The 23,540-nt window shown below is 44.5% G+C and overlaps 1 protein-coding gene across 1 annotated transcript in view; it reads right to left on the bottom strand.

Moving 5' to 3' along the window:
* The window catches only part of ALDH1A2 (aldehyde dehydrogenase 1 family member A2), a 94,353-nt gene extending 78,372 nt beyond the window's left edge, over positions 1-15,981 (bottom strand). The window contains exon 1 of the mRNA XM_049905685.1: positions 15,767-15,981. Coding sequence (XP_049761642.1) covers positions 15,767-15,883 — 117 coding nt within the window. The 5' untranslated portion in view covers positions 15,884-15,981. The remainder of the gene's footprint in view (positions 1-15,766) is intronic.
* Positions 15,982-23,540: the final 7,559 nt, after the last annotated feature.

Raw genomic sequence — 23,540 nt, forward strand, 5'->3', positions numbered from 1 at the left:
AGGCCTTCTTTTTCTCTGCTGGAATTCCTGGTAATGATACCAGAATGTGGGCAAGCCTCATTAGTCTCCCTGCTGTTTACAAGACAGGATTTATGCTCAATGTGTTGGACACAATGACACACATCACTAAATGGCTACGACTACCACCCAGGCTTTCATCTGAGAGATTTTTTTACTTGGCACAAATACCTATCAGCATGGAAAAACGTGAAGAGCAATTACAGCCAACACATGTAGTCTTTTAAGTGTACACCAATAAATACCCATTTGTGAAGGTTAATTTAATGCAACCCAGGCTGTTATCTGGAACAGTATATGCCGCCAATCCAATCCATTAAGTAATTACTAAATTCTCCAGAGGGCTCACAGAAGTCAAATGTGGTTATTCCAGGTTCATTGCTTCTGGTCTCCCTAAGGGCCATTTATACCAACAGCTGCAAGGGTAGACTACAGAGGGTCCCGGGCATAATTCACCGTTTTATGAAAACAGGTAAAGGAGTCTAACCAAGGAACAACTGCCATCAAGAGCCTGTCCTGAGAGAAACCCTTGGGGAAGCGAAAGAGGAGCGCAAGCAGGTAAGGATAAAAAAAGTGGACAGAGAGAGAAGTAGGTTTGGTGTGGGGGGAACATGGCCGGCTGAGAAACATGTCCTTTCTAAAAGCAAAGATGGTGAGAACTCTGGAGACTAATGTCTGGCTTAAAGGAAACACCTGTTAACAGTTTTTTTTTTGAAAGGATTCCTGTGTCATTTACAGCAAAATGTTAATTGTGCACCCCAACCACCACCACCCTCTGTCACTGACACTGTGCAAAAGGTTGGCTACTGCATGAATTTCTGGGGCCCACTCTCTACTTGTCTATTCTGCACCCCTAAATGAGGTACATGTAGCGGGGGATCTGATGGCAGTTAAGCCCCAGTGAGAGGCTACTCCTCATAAGGCAAGGTACAATGTATCCGCCCAACTCTTTCTGGCAAGTGTCTCTCCCACATAGGTTGCCAGTCAACGTACATAGAATGATGGCCCATGGGGGGAGAGGACATGTTAGAAAGACTGTGAAATATATCCACCTTCCCAGCCTCAGCCATCTTTACTTCCACAAGAATCTGAATAACCATGACAAAGAAAGGCACTTTTTGAACAATAAAAAACAAACAAAAACGCAAAAGCAAAACAACAACAAATCAAACAGGTGTTATTACCGGCCAAGTATGACTACCCCATCAATGAGAATCCAAACAACACCGTTCCTTACCATAGCCTAAAATCCCACCTGCCCATGTAACTCAGACCTAAAGTGGCAAATTTCATCAACCCTGTTTGTTTGAATGTGCACTTCCAGCTTCCCATCTGGGGAAAGAGTGTAGCTAATGGTAGCTGCAGACAATAGCAAATGGAACTAAGTTTGAGATTTGTAGTCAGAGGAACTGGGTTTGGGATTATGCTGTAAAACACTCTAATAGGCTGCTATTTTTGCTGTTGTTAGGTGCCATCAAGTCAGTTCAGGGTTCTTATGTTGTACCCTATTGCAGTGCGATTGATTACTTTTGTGTGTGGGCTTTCTAGCCATGGTCTTGTAACTTCCACCCAGGTGAATGAGCGGGACTGTGTAATACGGTAATTGTGGCCCACCAAGGGGATTGGTCAGTCTTGCCTTAAAAGACAGCCAATTTCAGAGCAGAGAGGAGGATCTACTACCTCCAAGAAAGAAAAGATAGGAGCACAGCACCGGAGAACACGTCCTTTGGACCCGGGATCCCTGCGCTGAGAAGCTCCTGGAAGCAGAAGACTGAGAGAGAACAACCTGTAATCCAAAAGACAGTGAGAAGCGGTGGCAGGAGAGACCCAGAAGCACAGACCTAGCAGCAGGAGACTGCTGGGGGCTTCCTGGCCCATGGAAAGAGGAGAGAGAAAGCTGAGTGGCTCCTAGGGCAGGGAGAGGCGTGCCTGCCAGCACGGTTGGGAAGAGGCTGTCCTGATGGAAGAACTATATCCTGAGTGTTCTTGAACTGGCATTGTAACTGTTACTTTCCTAATAAGCCCCATAATCGTGAGAATGGTCTGTGGGTTCTGTGTGGCCACTACAGTGAATTATCAGACCCAGCAGAGAAGTACAGAGTGCTGTGCGAGGGACAGCTGGTGTCAGAATTGGTAAAGACGGCTGAGAGAGGAGGCTTGTCTGACCTCCACCTCATGGGAGTCAGTCTTGCGCTGCTGATCTTGGTTCTCCTTTCCCATTGTGGGGTTGGAGCAGGTCAGACACTGCCCCCAAGCCGTTTTACACCTACATACAACAGGAAAACCACTGCCTGGTCCAGTGTCATCCTCATAATCATTGCTGTGTTTGAGTCCACAGCTGCAGCCATTGTGTCAATTCATCTGTTTGAGGGTCTTCCTCTTTTTTGCTGACCCTCTACTTTACTAAGCATGATGTCCTTCTCCAGGGACTGGTCTCTCCTGATAATGTGTTCAAAGTATGTGAGATAAAGTCTCACCATCCTCACTTCCAAGAAGCATTCTGGCTGTACTTCTTCCAAGGCACATTTGTTCATTCTTCTGGAAGTCCATGGTATATTCATTATTTTTCACCAAAACAATAATTCGAAAGCATCAATTCTTCTTTGGTCTTCCTTAGTCATTGTCTAGTTTGTGCGTGCATATAAGACAACTGAAAATACCATATAGTTTTAGGCTAATAGTTCACATTTCGTTGTCTTCGCTGTGGTTCTTGTGCTATTCTTAGTTTTATGAACAGGGAAGGAAGAGCATTAATCTGAGTCTTGAAATTACCACACAATGGCTACTGAACAAGAAGCCCTGGTGGCACAGTGGCCAAAGTGCTCGGCTGCTAACCAAAAGGTCATCAGTTTGAACACATCAACCATTCCCTGGGAGAAAGATGTGGCGGTCTGCTTCTGTAAAGACTTACAACCTTGGAAACCCTCTGAGGTGGTTCTACCCTGTCCTTCAGAGTGGCTACAGGTTGGAAGCGACTAGATGGCAACGGGTTCAGCTATCGAACCTGGAGAAATTCTTTAACATGCCTGACTTACTCCTTGTAAACTGGGGGTATTAATATATCATCCACACCACAGGGTTGCCATGAGGACTAAATGTAATCATACATGAAAAGCACTTTGGAAATTGTAGTATTAATAATAAACTCTGTAGCTATTAAAAAAAAAGCTATTAATAACAATAAAATATAAGAAACACTTATTCAGCAAACATTTCCTAAGGAGCTACACTGTGAGACACTGAGTTAAGTGCTTCAGAAAAACTTAGACGAATAAGAGCTGATAATCCAGGAACAGCTTGGGAGGCAGGAGGTAAGCAGAAAAACATCATGCAAGCCAACAGCTGGATGAGTGCCAATCCGGAGAAGCAAAAACAGGCCGCAATGGCGCTCAGAGAACAGAGGCTCACCCTCAGAACGTAAGCCGAGTGGCCAGCTCTGTCAGGGGTTCCATGAGTAACGTGTACAGAAGAGCAGGATTCGGTCTCAAGGTCTGAGGACTGCACTCTTCTTCAGTAGCTCCCATGGATTAGAGGCACACATGCATAAATTAAATCACTTATGAAATCCAAACACAGAAGTGAATGTGTAACACCAATCTGAGCCTAAAGCAGGAGGTAAAACATTAACAAGGTAAGAAATCAGCTGCCTTCAGGCCTGTGGTAAGGAGTAATTTAGATTCTCTACACTGACAGGAGGAAGCCTGGTACTGAAACTGCTGTTCAAGGAAAAGGCTACTGGAAAATCTTTAAGAGTTTTATTACCCAATTATATTAATTGTCAACTCTCCATTTTTCTCTGCTCCAACCAACAAACAGCACAAAGTGATAAATCCACCTATTTACCAGGTAACAGTCTTTCAAAAACAGGTGGTGTGGGGGTAGGGGAGACATGGGAGAAATGATGACAGCATCTAATGTCTGAGCATGGACTCTGTGCTAGGCCACATAAGAAAGGTAGGGAAATGAAGTCTCAATATGAAAAAAGTTATAATAATCACGCTATCCCAGAGTTCCGTAGGATGGTGCATTAAAGGTAGGTTTATTCCTAGCTAAGGGGAACCAACATGTACTAAAATCATTCATCAAAGTAAGACTAAAAAAAAAAAAAAAACACCAAACCCATTGCCGTCAAGTCAATTCCGACTCATAGCCACCCTACAGGACAGGGTAGAACTGCCCCATAGGGTTTTGAAGGAGCAGCTGGTGGATTTGAACTGCCAGCCTTCTGGTTAGCAGTCAAACTCTTAATCACTACACTAAAAAAACAACTGCACTGGTGCTGGTATTTTCCCATTACGGAAAAGACCATACATTCTGGGCTTGCTGATCTTATTCTGAGATTGCATAGAATACAATTCTTAAAAATTCTCTACTTATCAGTATTGTTTGACTTTCCTACACATTATATCATTTATCCTTAAGATGTATCTCTGTGTTTATACATAAATATATGCCAATTCCAGGTGGATTAAGACACAAATACAAATAGCAAAAATATTCACATGAACTTTCAGAAGATTATATAGGAAAATACCCTGAAAAACATAGAGTAAGAATGAATTTCTTAAACAAGACACAAAAAAAGATTGAAAGAGTCCTCTTCATTTGCGTTACACCAAAAAAGAGCTGGGGAGAAAACGGCATGGCGGGGTGGGGGGGCAACATATTAGTATACTGTGTAACTGACAAATGCTTATTATTCTAAATATATAAAACCTGCTGTGTATCAATAAGAAAATAAAATGGAAACAGAAAATAAGTGATACTAGTCAGTTCACAGAGGGAGATAAATGGCCAATAAGCACATGAAATCAAGGAAACGCAAATTAGACAGCAATGCTGTACCATTTCACACTCATTAGGTTGGTGAAGCTCTTAAAGCGTGAGAGCCCCAAGTAAAAGTGAGGATGCAGAGTGATGGGGGCCTTGATGCACTGCTGGTCAGGGTGTGAACTAGGGTTAGCCATGCTGGACAGCAATGTGGCAATCCTTCTTTAAGCTGGAGACGCACACTGCTCCTCAGTACATATTCTGGAAGCTCTCTTATCTGGAGTATAAGGAGACATGTTCAAGAACATTCAATGCAGAACTACTGTAATAGCAAAATATTGAAAATACCTTAAATGTCAACAGTAGAATGAATTAAAAAATTATGACGTAGTCAAACAATGAAATATTACGAAGCAATGACAAGGAATGAACTGTAAGCACATGCAACACAGTGAATCTTTAATAATGCCGAGCAAACCAACTGCAGAAGGATACATACAGCATGTTGTCAGGTGCTGTTGAGTCAGCTGCGACTCACAGCAACCCTGTATACAACAGAACAAAAAACTGCCTGGTCCTGCGCCATCCTCGCAATTGTTGCTATGCTTGTGCCCATGGTTGCAGCAACTGTTTCAATCCATTTCATTGAGCGTCTTCCTCTTTACCAAGCATGATGTCCTTCTCCAGGGACTGATCTCTCCTAATAATGTGTCCAAAGTATGTAAGACGTAGTCTTGCCATCCTTGCTTCCAAAGAGCATTCTGGTTGTTACTTCTTCTAAGACAGATTTGTTCGTTCTTCTGGAAGTCCCCAGTATATTCAATACTCTTGGCCAATGCTACAATTCAAAGGCGCCACAATTCTTCTTCAGTCTTCCTTATTCATTGCCCAGCTTTCGCACATAGATGAGGTGGCTGAAAATACCATGGCTTAGGTCAGGCTCACTTTAGTCTTCAAGGTGACATTTTTGCTTTTCAACACTTTAAAAAGGTCTTCCGCAGCAGATCTACCCAATGCAATGTGTCTTCTGATTTCCTGACTGCTGCTTCCCTGGACATTGACTGAGGCTCCAAGTAAAATGAAATCCTCGACACTCTCAATCTTTTCTCTGTTTATCATGATGTTGCTCATTGGTCCAGCTGTGAGAATTTTTCTTTTCTTCATGTTGAGGTGCAATCCCTACTGAAGGCTGTGGTCTTTGATATACAGCGTGGTACCATTTTACCATTTACATAAGAATGTTTAACATGCAAAATAGCATTTATAGTTTATGGATACACATACATGTATGGATCCATACACATAAAGGAAAGATAAATGCCTCGGGGGAAGGAAGGAGGGGGAAGAAAGAGAAATGGAAGGGGTTCATAGGCTTCCTACGTATTTCTTTTTAAAAAATCGGAAGCAAATATTGCAAAATGTTAAGAACTAACAAATCTGGGAATAAGTACACACACATTATATTACTGTTTATACTTTTCTGTATGATCTAAAAAATCAGAAGCAAATATTGCAAAATGTTAAGAACTAACAAATCTGGGAATAAGTACACACACATTATATTACTGTTTATACTTTTATACGATCTAAAAAATCAGAAGCAAATATTGCAAAATGTTAAGAACTAACAAATCTGGGAATAGGTACACACACATCATATTACCGCTTATACTTTTCTGTATGATCAAAACATTTCGTTTTTTTAAAAAATAAAGGCCAAGTATATCTAACAACACAGTGTGCTGGTGGCCTGATGAGCCTGGAACAGCCCTTTACCCTCTGGACCCTCATGATGCTTTCACTACATTCATCTCAAGACTTTAGTATCTTCCCTCAGGCACCAGAAGAGGCCGTGGCGGCGCAATGGTTAATCGCTTGGTGGTTAACCAAACGGTCTACGGTTCAAAGCTACCAGCTCTGAAGAAGAAAAGATCTGCTAATGTGCTCCTGTAAAGACATCAGCCTAGGAAATCCTATGGGGCAGTTCTACTCTGTCCTATAGGGTCGCTACGAGCCAGAAATGACTCAATGGCACACAACAACAACAACAATCTGGCATCATGAGGCCTGTGCTGGTTCAGTGGCAGAATTTGCGCCTTCCACGAGGGAGACCAGGGTTTGATTCCTAGTCAATGCACCTAACATGCAGATGGTGGAGACTTGTGTGTTGCTGTGATGCTGAACAGATTTCAGCGGAGCTTCTAATGTAAGACAGACTAGGAAGAAAGGCCTGGTGGCCTTCTGAAAATCAACCAATGAAAACCCTGTGGCTCACAACTATGCAATCCGCATTTGATCATGGGGTGGTATGGGACCGGGCAGCATGTGGTTCACTTGTGCGTGGGGTCTCCACGAGTCAAGGCCTACTGGAAGGTGGCTAGCAACAGCAGCAGCCTGCACCACAGCTGTCTGTATGCGTGTCCTCACTCCCACCCTCAGTGGGAACCCTCTTCAGGGCAGGGACCAAACCTACGTATCTTCTCATGCCAGACGGTGATTAAGTTAACGCTTTGCACGCAAGAGGCCCCAAGAAACGCTAAATGGATGAACAAATGAATGAATTCAAGGAAACAAGAGAGCAGCTCTGACTGCAGCTGAGAATAAAAATAACCTTGAGATACTACAACTAGATAGCTTTCCCTAAGAAAATCAAGTTATACTGGTATGTTGGGTATCAGACTCTAAAACAGAGATTAGGCAGAATCACTGGTCTCAGGTTTGTCAGGGAGGTGTTATTTGCATTGCGGTGACTCTGACTCACGGTGACACCCCGTAGGTGCAGAGTAGAACCACGGTCCATGCAGTTTTCACGGCTGTGACCTTCAAGAAGCAGATGAGCAGGCCTGTCTTCTGAGGTGCCTCTGAGTGGGTTCAAATTGCCAAACTTTTGGCTAGTAGTTGAGTGCTTAACTGTCCGCACCACCCAGGGACACCTAGGGGATAGGTAGGTAGATAGATAGGTAAGAAGAGAAACAGACAGATGGATAGATGGATAGATAAAAAGAAAACTGCCAGGCTGGAACAGCTTATAAATGTAACCACATAATCTTATACTGAGTCCTGCTCTCTTCCCCAAAAAGGGTTCAGTGAGGAAGTCCGATTTTCATACATAGGTAATCCTCTGAAACGTTTTATGGGAATTTCATAATTTCATCTTCCCAGCTAAAGCCTTCCTATCTCCCCCCCTTCCTTTCCACCCTCAACTCTTTCATCATCACACGCGCCCAAAGCCCTCTGATTTGTTGGTGGTAGGGACGGGAAGAGGAAAGAAACAGGTTATTTTTGCCTCTTAGTGGGATTGTGAAACAAACCCACTTAGTTGTGGAACTGTCCACAGTATTTTGCCAGATCCACTTGACTGGAAATAAAGGTTAAGGTCCTGTGGCAAGAGCCAAACAACCTACACCACTTTCTGATTCAATTTTTTGTTGTTGTTGTTTTGAATTTTGGAAAAGTTATGTAACAAAACACTTGCCGTTTCAACATTTTACACGTAGGATCGGGCGACGTTACTTTCATCATGCTGTGCAGCCACCATGGCTACCGTCTCCAAGTCCTTCCCTCCCCTGCACAGCAGCTCACTGCCTCCTGGGCAATGCTCTCCCTTTCCCTCCCTCCTGTCCCTGCTAACCACTAACGAGCCCTGGTCTCTACACATTTGTCTATCCTGTCTATCTTATGTGAGACCATGCATTTGTCCTCTTATAGATGGCTTATTTCACTTATTATAATGTTTTCAAGGTTCATCCATGTTGTACCATGCATCAGGACTTCATTTTTCTTTGTGTTGAGTAATATTCCATTGTATGTACGGATCACACCTTGTTTATCCACCCATCTGTTGATGGACACTTAGGCTGTTGCCCTCTTTTGGCTACTGTAAACAGCACTGCAAGGAAAGCTGATGTACACGAGCCTGTTTGCATTCCTGCTATCAATCCTTTTGGGTATATGCCAAGCGGTAGGATTGCTGGGTCACAGGGTAATTCTATGTTTAATCTTCTGAGGAGCCACCCAAATGTTCTCCATAGCGGCTGCATCATTTTACAATCCCACCAGCAATGGATGAGGGTTCCAATTGCCCCACAACCTCGCTAACACCTACAGTTTTCCTTTTTCTGATAACTGAGGTGGTATCTCCTAATGGTTTTGATTTACGTTTTCTTAATGACTAACGACTAATGACACTGAGCATCTTTCTACGTGCCTGTTGACCGTTTGTGCATCTTCTCTGGTGAAGTGCCCTTCTGATTCAATTTAATCTTTAAGAAATTCCTAGCAATGATACAGGGCAAATACCTAAGAGTCACTGATCACTGGGCTTGAAGTCAAAAGATTCTGGCTGGAACAACAAAAGTAATGTATGAGAAAACATTTGAAAACAATCATTTAATTATTTTGAAATTTTCTTTCTATCTTTTATTATCAAGATTAGAAAGGGTTTTGGTACCCTGATAACCTAAATTCTCCTAGAGAAGAGGCAAAGGTTTTCAGTTTTGCCTGGACTATAGGTTTTATCTTCGTCAAGACCAAGGGATAAAGAAAATGGTATGTTTGGCTCCCCAAAGGTCAGACTGTGACAAGGAAAGGACACCGCCCAGGTAATGCTTCTGGAGGTAACAGAGCTGAGCTGGAGTAAAAGGACACCTTTCTTCTCTAATAAAAATTAGAATGTTCACTCACATACGTTCTAATTTTTAACCACATTCTACAGAGGTCAATAAACCCCCATGTTTAGCCCCAGGAAAGGGTTGTTGAAAGCCCAGCAAGAGTCTGGGTGTTGAAATCACCAAATTATTATTCCAACTGGGAATTTTCAAAGGCCGGAAGTGTTTTCAAATCATGTGACACAACAGAGACTTAGTGTAAGTAAGTAAGCTCATAAGAGTTCAGATTTTGAAGAGGAACAATTTAAATACAGACCCATCTTAAAGACAAGCAAGCAATACAGAAATGCCAGAGTGAAACAAAAAAAAAAATTAAGGAATTCCCAATTCAGATAAATCTCACCTATCTGAAAGGCAAAATGAAATAGAGCTCAGAGACGTGTGTGAAAAGGCAATTAAAAATTACCCAAAGTGACACTGGAACAACTGCCTCTATGCGCAACAGGCCTGGTACATGATGGGAACAAACGGCTTTCAAATGACCTGTCACAGTGAATAAGGAGATTAAGAAAATACTAGAAGCCTTCCAAAATAGCCAGTGCTTTTATACTCTGGGAAGTGCCTCGCAAATTCCGCACGCTATCTTGGGGAGTCAGGAGCAGTGAAAGTCCCTTTAGTTTTAAGTTATATAAACTAAGATACCTTCCTATTTTCAAAAGGTCGATACCCTCTAAGAACGTCCTCATACACTACCATACTTCCCAGATTTATGCACCAATGACTTGATAATATCTTTGTCCAAACTACTCAGGAACGCCAGATATGGCTGTTTGCAACCTAATGGTTAGGCTCAGCCAGTTGGGTATACTGATGCGTGTTAATGCTGAATGGCAACACAAGTGCCAGATACCTAATTTTAATATTAAAATACTGGCGGGAAAGTTATTTGATTTAGTGGCTTTTTTGTAAAGACAAGACCTCTGAACAGGACTACTCGATGAAAACCGAGTGTAAGCACGTAAGGACTCCATAGCTATCCAGCATATTACACTCTTATGAGTCATTAAAACAGTAAACAATGGTCAGTTTTATAAAACTTTATCACACTATTCTGATCTTCTTTAAAATGGGCCTCTATTAATTTGGAACTACATTATTATTATGATAATAATCCAAATGCAAACATCATTTTGCAAAAACGAAACGGAATTAGTATCAACTGATGGTCATTATGAAAGAGCCCTAGTGGTGCAGTGGTTAAATTGTTCGGCTGCGAACTGAATGGTTGGCAGTTCAAACCCACCAGCTGCTCTGCAGGAGAAAGATGTGGCAGTCTGCTTCTGTGAAGAGTTACAACCTTGGAAACTCTGTGGGGCAGTTCTACTCTCTCCTAGAGGATGGCTATGAGGCAGATCGACTCAACTGCAGTGGTCTGGTTTTTTGGTTTGATTTTCATTACATGCCACTAACTTCCACACACTTCCTCATTTAGTGCCGACAACAACCTCAGAAGACACGTACTATTTTCTCAATTTTGACTGACGTAGAAACTGAAACTCAGTGAAGAAACCTGTTAAAGGGAGACACCACACATACCATGATTACTACTGAATCCCCAGGATCTGGCATGGTACCTGGCACGATGCAGAATAAACGTTAACTGCTCACATAGCAAGTGAATACATGTCTGATCAGGATTGGAACAAAGGCCTGTTTTAACTTGGCAACCTTTCTTTACCTAAGTCAAGGGCTTGTAAACTTTTTCATAAGCAGGGATCATATGGTCTCTGTTACAACTACTCAACTCTCCTGCTGAAGCCCTGATGCAGCAAGAGACAGGATGCCACTGAATGGGTGTGGCAATATTCCAATAAAACTTTACCAACCAGGTAGATGGTTCACAGTTTGCCAACCTCCTGCCAAGGTTCACTATGATAACTAAAAAGACAAAAATATACACGCGTATTTGTATTTAATTGAGAAAGACCGATAGGAGCTGTGTGTGTCGGGATTTGAGGTGCTTACTGGCTTCGTCATGGTTTGATGCGTAAGCTCCATGGATGCAACAGATAACTAGCTATGCCTGCCAGGCTTTTCTCTAGCCTGGTTAAAAGGAAGTCAGATCTCACAGCACAGGCTCCTCAGAGAATCTTCTATCCTAACGTAGAAAAACTGTCATTTATCATTTTATAGAAATATAGGACAGAAGCGCAGCAAATGACGATTTTAAATAGTTACATAGTCAGGTAGAGCAGAAGGCACTGCATTGGGGCAGGACCCCAGGAGAACTAATTCAAGCCCTACGATGAAGTTTTTAGTGTCCCTGGGCTAAATGGAGATAACACAAACATCATACAAATATAAAAAAGCTGTACAGTTATGAAAAATCATTTAAAAAAAAACTCTATAAACATGTAACTTGATTACCAATTTATGATCGAAACTGACAATCCTGAGAAGTTTGGAAGTAACTAGGCCCACATCTACCTTTCGAGAATTGTTTCTGGGATACAGAAGAATCTTGCATCAGACCTAATAAAAACTCATGGAAACATCAAAAACAATAATTTAAAGTCAGGGAATCAAATGTCACAAATGGTAGTAGCTCCTTCTTAAGAATCCATCTGCTCATCATGCTTGCAAGAGAAGCAACCCCAAAAATTAAAATTTAAACTCTCAGAAAAAAGAAAAACAGTATACGTCACAGTCCGTCGAGAAAAGTGTATGGTGAGGAAAGGCCAAGGTCTTCCCGGTCAACTATTCCTACTTCTTCCTACTCTCTGTCCTCCAAAAGGCTTCTGCAGAGATCAAATGAGATGTCTGTGAAAGTGTTACGTCTGCCATTAGGCACAATACAAGATGTACGTACAAGTATCATCAGCATTATCGTTATTTTCACATGGACTAACTGAACTACTGCCCTTCTTACTGACAGCCAACCTGGGGGCAAAAATCTTTCTAATAACACCCTGAACTCCTAGAAGGCAGATGCCTGCACAGCCCAGCTAGCAGAGTGGAAAGCACTGTCGTTAAGAACATGGCCATTCAAATACCCTTTGGACAGAAATTGAAACAGGAAACAGGAGATGTTCAGTAAGCCTGATAAATGAAGAAATAAAAGAATAAACAGCAGATACCCGACACACGTTAGTTCTGATTTTTTCGGCTGGTTGCCTTTTCTTTTCTCTCTTCCAGAACAGTAGGTCAGTACTCAGTAAACATTCCAGTTCCCCACAGTATCAGACGCCAGATGAAAACGTAACTCTTTATGCTACTCTCTGCCGTAAGTATAAACTCGGGCTGAAAAAAATATCGATAGATCTCAAAATGCTTATGTTGGGGGTACGAGTGACGGGCGGGACCAGCAGAACCCACAGAGGTCACAGCAATGGAGAAAGTAGAGGTGAGATCCAGACAGCAAGCTTCCAGGGAACTTCTGGGGTTTTACAATGAGTATACGTATCCCTGCTGCATGTTCAGCCATGCAAAATCCTAAAAACCGAACTGATAAAACAGAAACAACTCAAACTTTACTTAATAAAGGCAGAGTTAAAAGCAGCCGGAATCCGATGCTGGGGGCTCAGCAGTCTTAGGATCCAAGCAAGGAGCACACATTCTCTCGGCCCCAAATCCTCCCTTCGCTATTTGCTGCGGGCGGAGTTACTGCCACTCTTGCTGGATGAACACAGCTTTTTGCATAATCCTTAACAAGGAAAACATTTTTAAAAGTTGGGATCTAGCTTACCGTATTAAGGCAATAAAATATTAAAGAATAAAACAGACCCATTTCAGAGGTGGCACTGGAACTTCAGAGAGATAAGCTTACTTTAAAGATTGAATGTAATTGTCTGAAAGTTGATACAAACACAAAAGTTCAGCCCTTTCAGCATGCTTAAGGGCTGGATTTTAATTCTGGAGCATCTTCCCTGGACCTCTGGCAGGCAAGGCAGGAGCTTGTATTTCTGATGACCTCCCTAGTTCCCTTCTACATATTAAAAAAAAAGTAAAACTCTTTTACAAAATTAAAGAGGATGGTGGAAAAAATACAAGATTGAAAGTGCAAAGTACTCTAAGTGCTTGCTGCTTGAAATTGTCATAATTTGATCCTTTATTTGTAAGTAGTGATTTTATGGTGGTCCCAAAATCATACTGAAAAAACCATACAGGAAAATCATAGCATAGTACTTTTCATTAAAAATATATGCAAAAGTAGAAAAAAAAGATTCATTTCAGATTCATCCGTGTTTATACCATAGCTCCAGTTTCTGACACAAATACCGTGTTTGTTTCACACGTGTTATTCAGCACGCCCTAAAGCAGAATCACTTTCTGGCCATTACCGTTTTAAAAGTTCCTAATGAATATGGCATCACCGCAGGAGAGGGCTAGTCGTCTATTCTACCTTGGTCTTGCTTCTGTTTGAAACTGCTAATATAATTTCCCTCACTTCTAATCATAAGTGAATTTTTAAAAGCTCTCCATTAATCTTATCTTCCTTTTAAGCAAAAAATCATTACCCATTATGCACGGCTATCAAAAGAGCAGCTTCTGCTCCTCAAGTTAAAAAACTGCCTGTCTCAGAAAATTCACAAGTCTCTCACTCAAGAGCAGAGGGAGCAAGCCGCTGGGAACATTCAGAGAGTGGATTTTACAAGTTTTTGTGGCGAGGGCTCGCCTTTAGATTAGTGCTTTTCAGGGTTTATTGGGGGTTGTTTGTCAAGCCAAATATAAGGCACCTCCTCCCCACAAATTAAAGAATCAAATTACAGTCCATTATTTCATTTCTGACTGTTTTCCTTCGTAGTAAGCGGGAAAGTGGATGCTGGATAAAAGCCTTCCTGGAGCTAAAAGACTCCTCATTGAAGGCTCCAATTAGCTATAAATCAGTTGTCTTTCCTACTGGGGGAGAACAAGAGAGAAAAGAGATGGGGGAGTCAGAGAAAAAGAGAGCTGGAGGAGCTTTCAAATTAAATTCCAGGAAAGATACCTACTGCATCCCTAAAACTCCTTTCAGGGGCTGTAAGGAAAATCCCATTACAAGTAAGGCTAAAACCGAACTCTCCCCAATACCCCAAACCTGAGGGTCAGGTCCTGCCTCGCACATACATCTTGCACCTTAAAACTTTTACAGAGAGGCTGGAGAGGTTAGGGACCTTGTAAAACAGAACTTTAGGCTGCCTGCTCTCTCCCTTGTTCCTAAACCCAGAGATTTGACACACACTGGCACCATTGTTATGCAAACAATACTTAAATGGCTGTAACCATTAACGACCTCTCATTAAAAAGGCTTTCAAAAATTTGTCACACCAACTAAAAAAGCCAACAGGTACACCAAATCCATCTAAATCGACGCTCAATGTGTGAATCACCCTGATTTGTATCCTAAAATTCAGTGAACGTAAAGCTTCAATATTCTTATGCTGTTTCTTCTACGAACAATTTACTTCTCTACAAAATTTCGTTTACCTTGTGATAAGCGCGCTGGAAAACAATTTTAACCACCCTATGTGTGCGCGATGTGTTTAAGTTCATTGGAAGAAGTCTGGGGCGGAAATCGATCGAAAAGAATAGAAAATCAAATAGGAGAACTGTAAAATGAACTCCAAGAAACGTGGCTTTAAATCCCATCTCCCCGCCCCCCCATCCTATTAATAACGTTGCGATCCCTCCTGCGTGTAACGGATAATTTTTTTTCTATGTCGAATAGGTAGAAAGAAAGGTCAATTTATTCTAGTTAGCGAACCTATATCCATTTTTATGTGGTATAACAAAAAAGAACCTTGTTTGGCAAACCCGAGATGTCAGAATTCGTTATAAAAAAAACTTTTCCTTTTTTTTTTTTTTTTAATCCAAAAGAGAACCCGTTAATTTGCACGAATTGAAGGACGTTTCCAGCTTTGCAGGGACGCCGCCACAGCGTAGGAAACACAAACGCAATGCTGACACTGGGGTTGCTGTAACCGCGAGCCTGGTCCGCAGGAATCTGCCGGAGCCCCCGAGCCCCGCGCGTCAGGACCAGCTGCGGGGAGACGCTGGGGCTGCGACGCCAGCCCGGGGACCCCCTCTTGTCCATCTGAGGGGTCGAAGCGGTTCCGACGCCGTTCCCGCCGCGGTGGCGACCCGGAGAGGCGACCCCGAAGCCGGCGGCAGCAGCGCCTCGCGGACAGAGCCGTTGACGGCGCCCCTCGGCGCTGCGCTCCAGCTCGGGGCGACCCCCGAGGCGGCCCGAGACCCCAGCAGGACTGCAGAGGCCCCCCACCCGCAGGCAGGGCGGCCCGGGGACCCCGTCCCAGCGCCCTGGACCCCGAGAAGGCCCGCAAGGAGGGGAGAAGGTTCTGGAAGCGCGCGTGGACGGGCGCGGGCGCCCTTACCTTGGTGTGCTTGATTTCCAGATTGGGCGTGGGCGACGGCAGGAGGTGCAGGGACGCCATGAGGGCGGCGGGGTCGGCCTTCACCGCGCCCGGCATGGCGATCTCGCTGGAAGTCATGGCGAGTCTGGCTCGCGCGCCCGCGCGTGGGCTCTGCGGGCTGCGCGGCGAGGCGGACGCCCCGTTTATAGGCAGGTGTCCGCCGGGCTGCGCTTATTGGACGTGCGGGCCGGCGGGGGCTGGGCCGGCCATTTACATAAAGCCCCCGGCCCGCGCCCACGGTCAAGTCCGCCGCCCGTCCGCGCCCGGCCCGCGCTCTCCAGACGGCCGCAGCCGGAGCCGCGGGGCTCGGCGAGCGGGCCGGTGGTCCCCGGGGCCGGAGCGTCCGGAGGGGGGCGCGCCAGGGCCCCGGAAGCGGAGGGGCTCACCAGGGGTCCGCGCGCGGCCTCGCCGAGGGGAGCGGGGCGCGCGGGAGGAGCCGGAGACGCAGCCCTGAGGGGCGGTGGGGAACCCCTCCCACCCATTTCGCGGAGCCCCCGCCCCCCATCCCGGGATTTGAGGGGTGCCTTCCGCTCCGGCAGGGGTGGCGAGATCTTTGTAGTGACCCTCTCCCACCCGGTCCCGCCTCGCGCCCCTTCCCTCGGGACTCGGGGGGCGACCTCTGCTCCAGGCAGGGATCGTGGGATGTCTGCAGCGACCGTCTCCCACCCCATCTCCGCAGAGCCCCGTTCCCCTTCCCTCCCGGGACTCGGGGGGGCGCCCTCCGGTCTCCGTCCCGGCAGGGATCCCCGGCGCTCTGCGGGGACCCTTTCCCACCCCGCCCCGCTTCGTGCCCCTTCCCTCCCGGGACTCAGGGGGCGCCCTCCGCTCCGGGCAGGGGCCCTGGGATCTCTGCAGCGCCCTCGTCCCACCCCGCTGACCCCCAATCCCCTCCCTTCCCGGGGCTCTGGGGGCGCCTTCTCAGGGGTCCCGGGCTCTCTGCAGCGACCCCCTTCTACCTCGCCCCGCCCCGCGCCCCTTCTCTCCCGGGACGCAGGGGGCGCCCTCCGCTCCGGACCGGGGCCCCGGGCTCTCTGCAGCGAACCCCTCCCACCCTGCCGACTCCCGCTCCCCTTCCCTCCCGGGACTCAGGGGACACCCTCTCCGCACACACCCACAAACCACTCCCGCAGCGTGGCCCTTGGTGCGCCGCGGCTGGCCGGTCGGGGAAGGTCGTCATGGGTGCGAGTCTCCCCACACTCGAGAAGACACCCCTGTGCGACAGCCGAGGCCGCGCTCCGCAGCCGGCTTCTCCCGCCCAGGTGCTGCCCTCTGCCGGCCAGGATGCCCGGACGGCCGGGCTGCAGCCGCAGGATGTGGACCTTCCTTGCGTCTCCTAGGAGTTTGGCGTTCCATTGACCCCTTTCGTCCTGTCTTCTGGGAGCCCTCCTTCCAGCCTTCTCCTCTCCGCTCAACACACACCCATTTGCTTTTCTGTTATTCCGGCTAACGGGCATCATCCTGCTAGACCTTGGGCTCTTCATTTCCCTTGCTCTTCAAGATTGAGCTTCCATCTCGTCGCCCCTAATTTAAGTGTTTCCCTGGCTCTAGCAGGCCTTCTTCTAGTCTGTGGGTGCCGAGAGGTCAGCATGTGGGTGGTACATCAAGAACCCAAAGACACCCACCCCAGAGTGGGCTTTCGGCTCCGTGGGCTGGATCCGAGGCCACATAAAAAGACCTCTAGGGGTCCTGTGACCTCCTCACTCCTCTTGTCGGCCTGACGAGGCCTACTTCTATTGCTACTCACTGCTTCCGCGCTGCTTGCTCACGGAAAGAGAACGTAGTTGTGAAAGGCCAGCCTCCTAGCAACTCTGCTTCCTCGATTCTTACCTTGAATGCCATTTTAGAGCCAATAGAATCATTTTCTTCAGTGTTGAGTGTCAGACCACCTAATGCCAGGTGTTGAATGTTAAAAAGTAGAAATTTTAATAGAAGTTTATACACTTCTCAGAAGCCAGTGTATACCCAAGATTACCTGCGTGAATTGTTTTCACAGAGGAACTATGGACCTAGCTTAGGCAGCTGAGGGGTCTTGGTTCCCAGGGAATCTCTAAGGCCAAAAGATTATGTCTTCATAATAGCGTATGTTTGTGAGAATCACTTTTGTTAAAGCCTTAGAGGGATATGTAACTCAATGGATGATACATCTGAGAAATAAAAAAGAAAGGTCTCAGAGTTTGTTGAGTAGAGAGGGAGAAGGTACCAGAAGGGGAAGGAATGGTGGCCGTGAGCCAGTTCTGCACACATTTTGAGTACATCCCAGTGCAAGGGACAGTGCTAGAGGCTGGGTTACAGCGATGCAGACAGTCCTTGCCTTCAGGGAGCTCACAACTCTTCTCTACAGAGAAGTAGAGAAATAGCTGTGAGAGGCTGTGGGGGGAAAGTCACAAAAGAGCTATTAAAATGATCTGGGCACTCCACCGAAGATGCCATCTCTCTGGAGAAGTTTGACATTTGAGCTGGATATTAAAGAAGTGAGGCCTCAGCAGGAGAGGGAAGGACAGAAAAGGCAGAAACGTCCACAACAACAAAGACGTAGAGATGTGACAGTGCTTTTTAGGGGACATCAAATGTGGCTGGAGGCACAGCAGATGAGGCTGGCAAGATCATTACCATCACGTTGCAAGGAACTTAAAGACTTGAGGCTTAATTTGTGAGGCACTAAGAAGCCATAATAAAAAAAAAATTAAGCCATCAAAAGATTCTGAGGAAGAAAAAAAAGGGAAACCTGCATCAATTGAGTTGATAAATGAATATTCTTAGGAAAGATGATAAAATATTAGAAACCATTGCTTGTATTCAGCTCAGAGCATAAGAGGGGGTTGTTTACCCTTGACCCACCTCTTGCTTGCCAACTGCATCACCATGTCTCAGTGGAATTACTGGCTTTTGTGACACAGTGAGGTAGGGAAAATAAAAAGATTCCCTTCTCCAGACAGGAAAGGTCTCTTGGTTTCTTCTCATCAACATTTCTAAACAGTCCAGTAAGGTGACAACTGATAGACTCGTTTGAACTGTACTCTGATGGCTTCTTTTGTGTAAGATGCTCTTTAGCTAGTACAGTGATCCGAGCAAGGACAGGATCTTTTATTTCTGTTGTGACTTCCTCAGTTACTAAAACAGCATGGAGCATATAGTAACTGTTAATAAGAATTTTCATTGGTTGAGTTGAGCAAAAGAATAGGCACGTTCCTGATGGCACTGCTGACTACTTCCGTCATAAGTGGAAGTCAGTGCTCTGTGCTCTGTGATTAAGGAACATTCTTTCTTCCCGATCCTACGTTTTCTTTTGCCTTTTCCCATATTTTATGATAAACTTCCTCCTGCTCCTAGATTTGTATGACAACATTTTTTTCCTCATGTCACCATCCTCCGAAAAAAATATTTTCGCCTATCTTCAACTCATGATTGGAGCTGTCTTTGGTCCAGGTCTTTCATTCAAGATGAGGACAACATTTAGCAGAAAAGAACGGTGAATCATAGCTACTTCTTCAGGGCACAGCTTCTTGGTTTCTGTTCTGCTCATAGACTTACTGAGTAATTACTTTTTTTCTACTGTGTTAACATTCCTTCCTACATTCTTATTCTTTCTTCCTCTTCGTTCATTGTCTTGTTTTATTATCTTATTTCCTCCATAGATTCCGCAAGGGCGAGGCCAGCAGTCTCTGCCACACCTACCTTTAGGTTTCTAACATTCTGAATTTCAGGCTTCTCCACTGATTTAGTTCAGAATCATTTTTTCCCACCCTTATACTGTTTCCTTTTCCCACCCACCCCCATCTGTAATTATTGTTTAGGGTACATCTTGTTGAAACCCCCAGCACAAGGGAACATAAGCTACGGTATGCTCTTATTTATTTCCTTGTGAAAACAATTTATTAGGCCTGGTGGAGCCAATATCCTGGAGTTGCAGAGGAGAAAAAGACATTCTTGCCTCATATTTCCTCACCTAAGTGATAGAATGCAAAATTGTCATCTTAAGGCATCAGCTTTATGCGAAGTTGGACTGTAAGAACCATAAGAATCTAGACTTTTAGTTTGTAGCTGAGAGGGGACTGTATTTGTGAAATTGAGAAACACACCTTAGAAATCATTGAGGGAAACTGAAAGGAGCAAGAAATTCCTCTTTCTACGAAAGGGACACTTTGGTCTTGACAATAACTGAAAGTCCAGCGTGAACTTCAAGCTGCAGTGTTCAGGGACCGTCTCAGCCCCAGGTGGCCCTGCGTAATTGCCTTCCTGTCCCCATTACTGACCATGATGACATCCCACCTTTTCTAACAGATACACTTGCATTGTAATTTATCTGCAAAAATAAATCACATGTTATAGCGTTTTCCTCTTCTGGGCTAATTGAATCAGTTCCTTCAATGTCTCTAAGTCTAATGATTTGAAAGGCGCACATGGTTTGAAATATTTAAAAAATTAGGGCCCTTAGGTTGTGTGCTGAACGATCTCAGTGCTTATTTCAGATATAAGTGTTTCCTAATGATCTCATTCATCTCAAACAAGATATGCCTGGCCACTTGATTTGAAATGTTTCCTGAAAACTCTCACAGGAAAGCTTAATGCAGGGTATTTTTATAGAGAAATGGTATTTAAGTTATTAATAAAGTCTTATAAAGAGCTTTACATATTCTTTTTAAAAACCAGAAACACTTAACGAAGTATCTTGGCTCCATTATGAAAAGTTCTATACGGTAAATTCACTTATACTTTTTATTTAATGTTAATATTAAATTTTTATTTGACATTTAAATTCTCATTTAATTATCCTTTCCTTCCAACACCCAGAAGACAGGAGACAGTAATTCTCTGCGTAGCTAGGCCCTCATCTCCTGATGCACCTGTGGCAAGGGGTACTGGTGGTTGCAGGGAGCAGGATCCTAATTAGTAGTGACTCCAACAATCATGTTTTCATTCAAAACACAATTCTTTCCTTTTTGCAATATAATCTCCATCCTGTGAGGACTCCAGGAGACTATTTTAAAAGTGGAAACTACATTTGTCTTTGTTGTAAAGCCCAGTTCCACCTCACAGCATTTTAGGGGCCCCAATCTGGATGCTGGGATGAGCTCAGCACTTCATCAATAATCACACGTAGCCCATGTTTTTTTTTTTTTTTTAGCCCATGTAGGAAGGTGTTACAATTCCAGCTCCTGAGCCTCTTCTGAAGTGACAAAGGAAAAAGGCGTTAGCTCCCTCTGCAGCCGATGGCATGTATGTGCAGGTGAACACTGCTGTTTTAAAACAGCATCTGCAGCTCCTTGATTTCTGTTGCAAAACCTACATTTTCTCCCTTGAATTATTTTTTTCTATCAATCAAGTAGGGAGCCCTGGTGGCCCAGTGGTTAAGCGCTGGGCTTTCAGTTAGTGGTTCAAACCCCCCAGCAGCTCCATTTGAGAAAGACCTAGCGATCTGCTTCCATAAAGATTACAGTCTAGAAAACTGCCTGTGGGGCAGTTTTACTCTGTCACATGGGGTCACTGTGAGTCAGAATTGACTCAGTGGCACCTACCAGCAACAACAACATCAATCGAATAAATTCAGCTCAGCAAATATTTACCGACCACACGTTGCATGCTAAGCACCAATGCGTATAGAGCCTAAGAAGAGCACAAATGAAGAGTGTGGCGCATCTCTGCCTTCCAACTCACAGTGGGGCTGCAATGACGCTAACTGCAGATGTGAAACTGTTCAAGGGTCATAAGGCAGGAAAGACGTCAGCATCTCCAGTGCAGACTCGCTGTGGAAAAGAGCCTCAGCATGGAGAAAACCAATTCACAAATATTTTTCTTGGTGCCTCTCCCATGGGCCCTATAGTCTGCTAGGTGCTAAGGAGGTCACGAGATGCAAAAGATAAAGATAACATTTTCTAAAACATGGTCCAAGAAAGAATTCCATTGAAATTTGTTATCCAGCCAGTTAACTATTTATAAAATTGGAATTTCCAAAAGCTTGGGGCTGAGACTTCCAAAAGCTTGGAGCTGAGATTGTACCTCGTTTCCCGAATCCAATTTATGTGATCTCAAGTATAAGAACGTTTGGTATATACCTGTTGCTGCCGAGTCGATTTCAATTCATAGTGACCTTATAGGACAGAGTAGAACTGCCCCATAGGGTTTCCAGGGAGCGGCTGGTGGGTTTGAACTGCCAACCTTTTGGTTAGCAGCCGAGCTCTTAACCACTGTGCCACCAGGGCTCCCTTTGGTACAGACTGAGCTAAAAGAGAAAAAGGAGGCACAAGGGTGGCTCATTTCTCCACCCAGGAAGAAAGGAGGGCACGAAGTATGACGCTAAGTTGTGTCTCTAACGCTCACGTACCTGCTATGATATGAGTAGGAATTGACTCGACGGCAACAGGTTTTTTATAGACAGATGCTGCCACCTTACTCCTGCTTACCAGAGCCCGTGGCCATCCAGTCCGTTCCGAGTCGTGGTGACCCCACTGGGTCAAAGTAGAACTGTGCTCCACAGGGTTTTTAATGGCTGATTTTTCAGAAGTAGACCATCAGGCCTTTCTTCCGAGGCATATCTGAGTAGACACTAACTGCCAGCCTTACGTTATCTGCACCATCCAGGGACTCTGGCTTGTGGTCGGACATTTATGGATTAGTCCAATCTTTTTCAGCCTCACTCATTATCGTCAAGTTGACTTGGACACATAGTGACCCTATAGGAGATAGTAGAACTGTCCCATAAGGTTTCCAAGGCTGTAATATTTATGGAAGCAGACTGCCACATCTTTCTTCCAGGGAGCAGCTGGTGGGTTCACATTGCCAACTTCACCACCTGGTTAGCAGCCAAGCACTTAACCACCAGGGCTTCTTCCCCCCTCCCCTCAAACTTGGCTCCTGTTTTCATAATTTAGGGAGCTTAAAAAATATATATGGATGCCTGACTCCACCTCCAAAGTTTCCAATTAGTCTAAGGTGGGCCCCAAGGGGGTTGTTATTATTAACAAGTATCCCTAGTATCCAGGAGGCACAGCCTGGTTTGAGAACCACTGGTGAACCCACAGAAGGTTCGCTCTGTGGGGTTACACGAGTCCACTCTACAACCTCTGGGTTGGAAGAGTGGATTCCAGGCCTTGGCACTTTGTAGTGCTCTTTGATTTGCTGTTTTTAATTTACTCGTTGAAAAACACATCTAGCCTCAAATGGATTGACCTTTCTGCAAATGTATTTCACCTAAATTAACAGAGGCAATTAACTAATTCATATCGGAATTGTGCACTTTCCAGTTCACATTTATCAGCTCTTAAATGCTTGATCTGGTGTTGCAGTTTAAATTTTTTATTATTACCCTTTAAATCTGAAGAAATGTCTTACATCTAATTAGCCAAACTTACATATTCAATTAATAGATTCATCATGGGTTAATGAATATGAAGGCAGGACTAGAACAGTATCTGCTTGCCAGTTGAAAGGACTTGAACTTTCCTGCTATGAAAAAAGAGAACAGTCTGTTTTAGAGCTAAAAGAGCTAGAACTTTCCGTTTTCATGTTTCTGGTCACTATCCTACTCGTGAGGAATTTTATGGGTCTTCTAACCACAGGAAAGATGGTATGTTGTCTAAAGATAGCTGCCTTCCAAAGAAACATACATTCAAAGACATTTTTCAATATAAAAATGTAAAGTTCTAGATTGTAATTATAAATTGTTGAGTTTTTCATAATTATGCTTAAGACAAATTCAATGAGAAAATTAATCTTTAATGAACTTCAGAATCATACC

The sequence above is a fragment of the Elephas maximus genome, chromosome 13, assembly GCF_024166365.1.
Source record: "Elephas maximus indicus isolate mEleMax1 chromosome 13, mEleMax1 primary haplotype, whole genome shotgun sequence".
In the NCBI taxonomy this organism is placed as follows: domain Eukaryota; kingdom Metazoa; phylum Chordata; class Mammalia; order Proboscidea; family Elephantidae; genus Elephas; species Elephas maximus.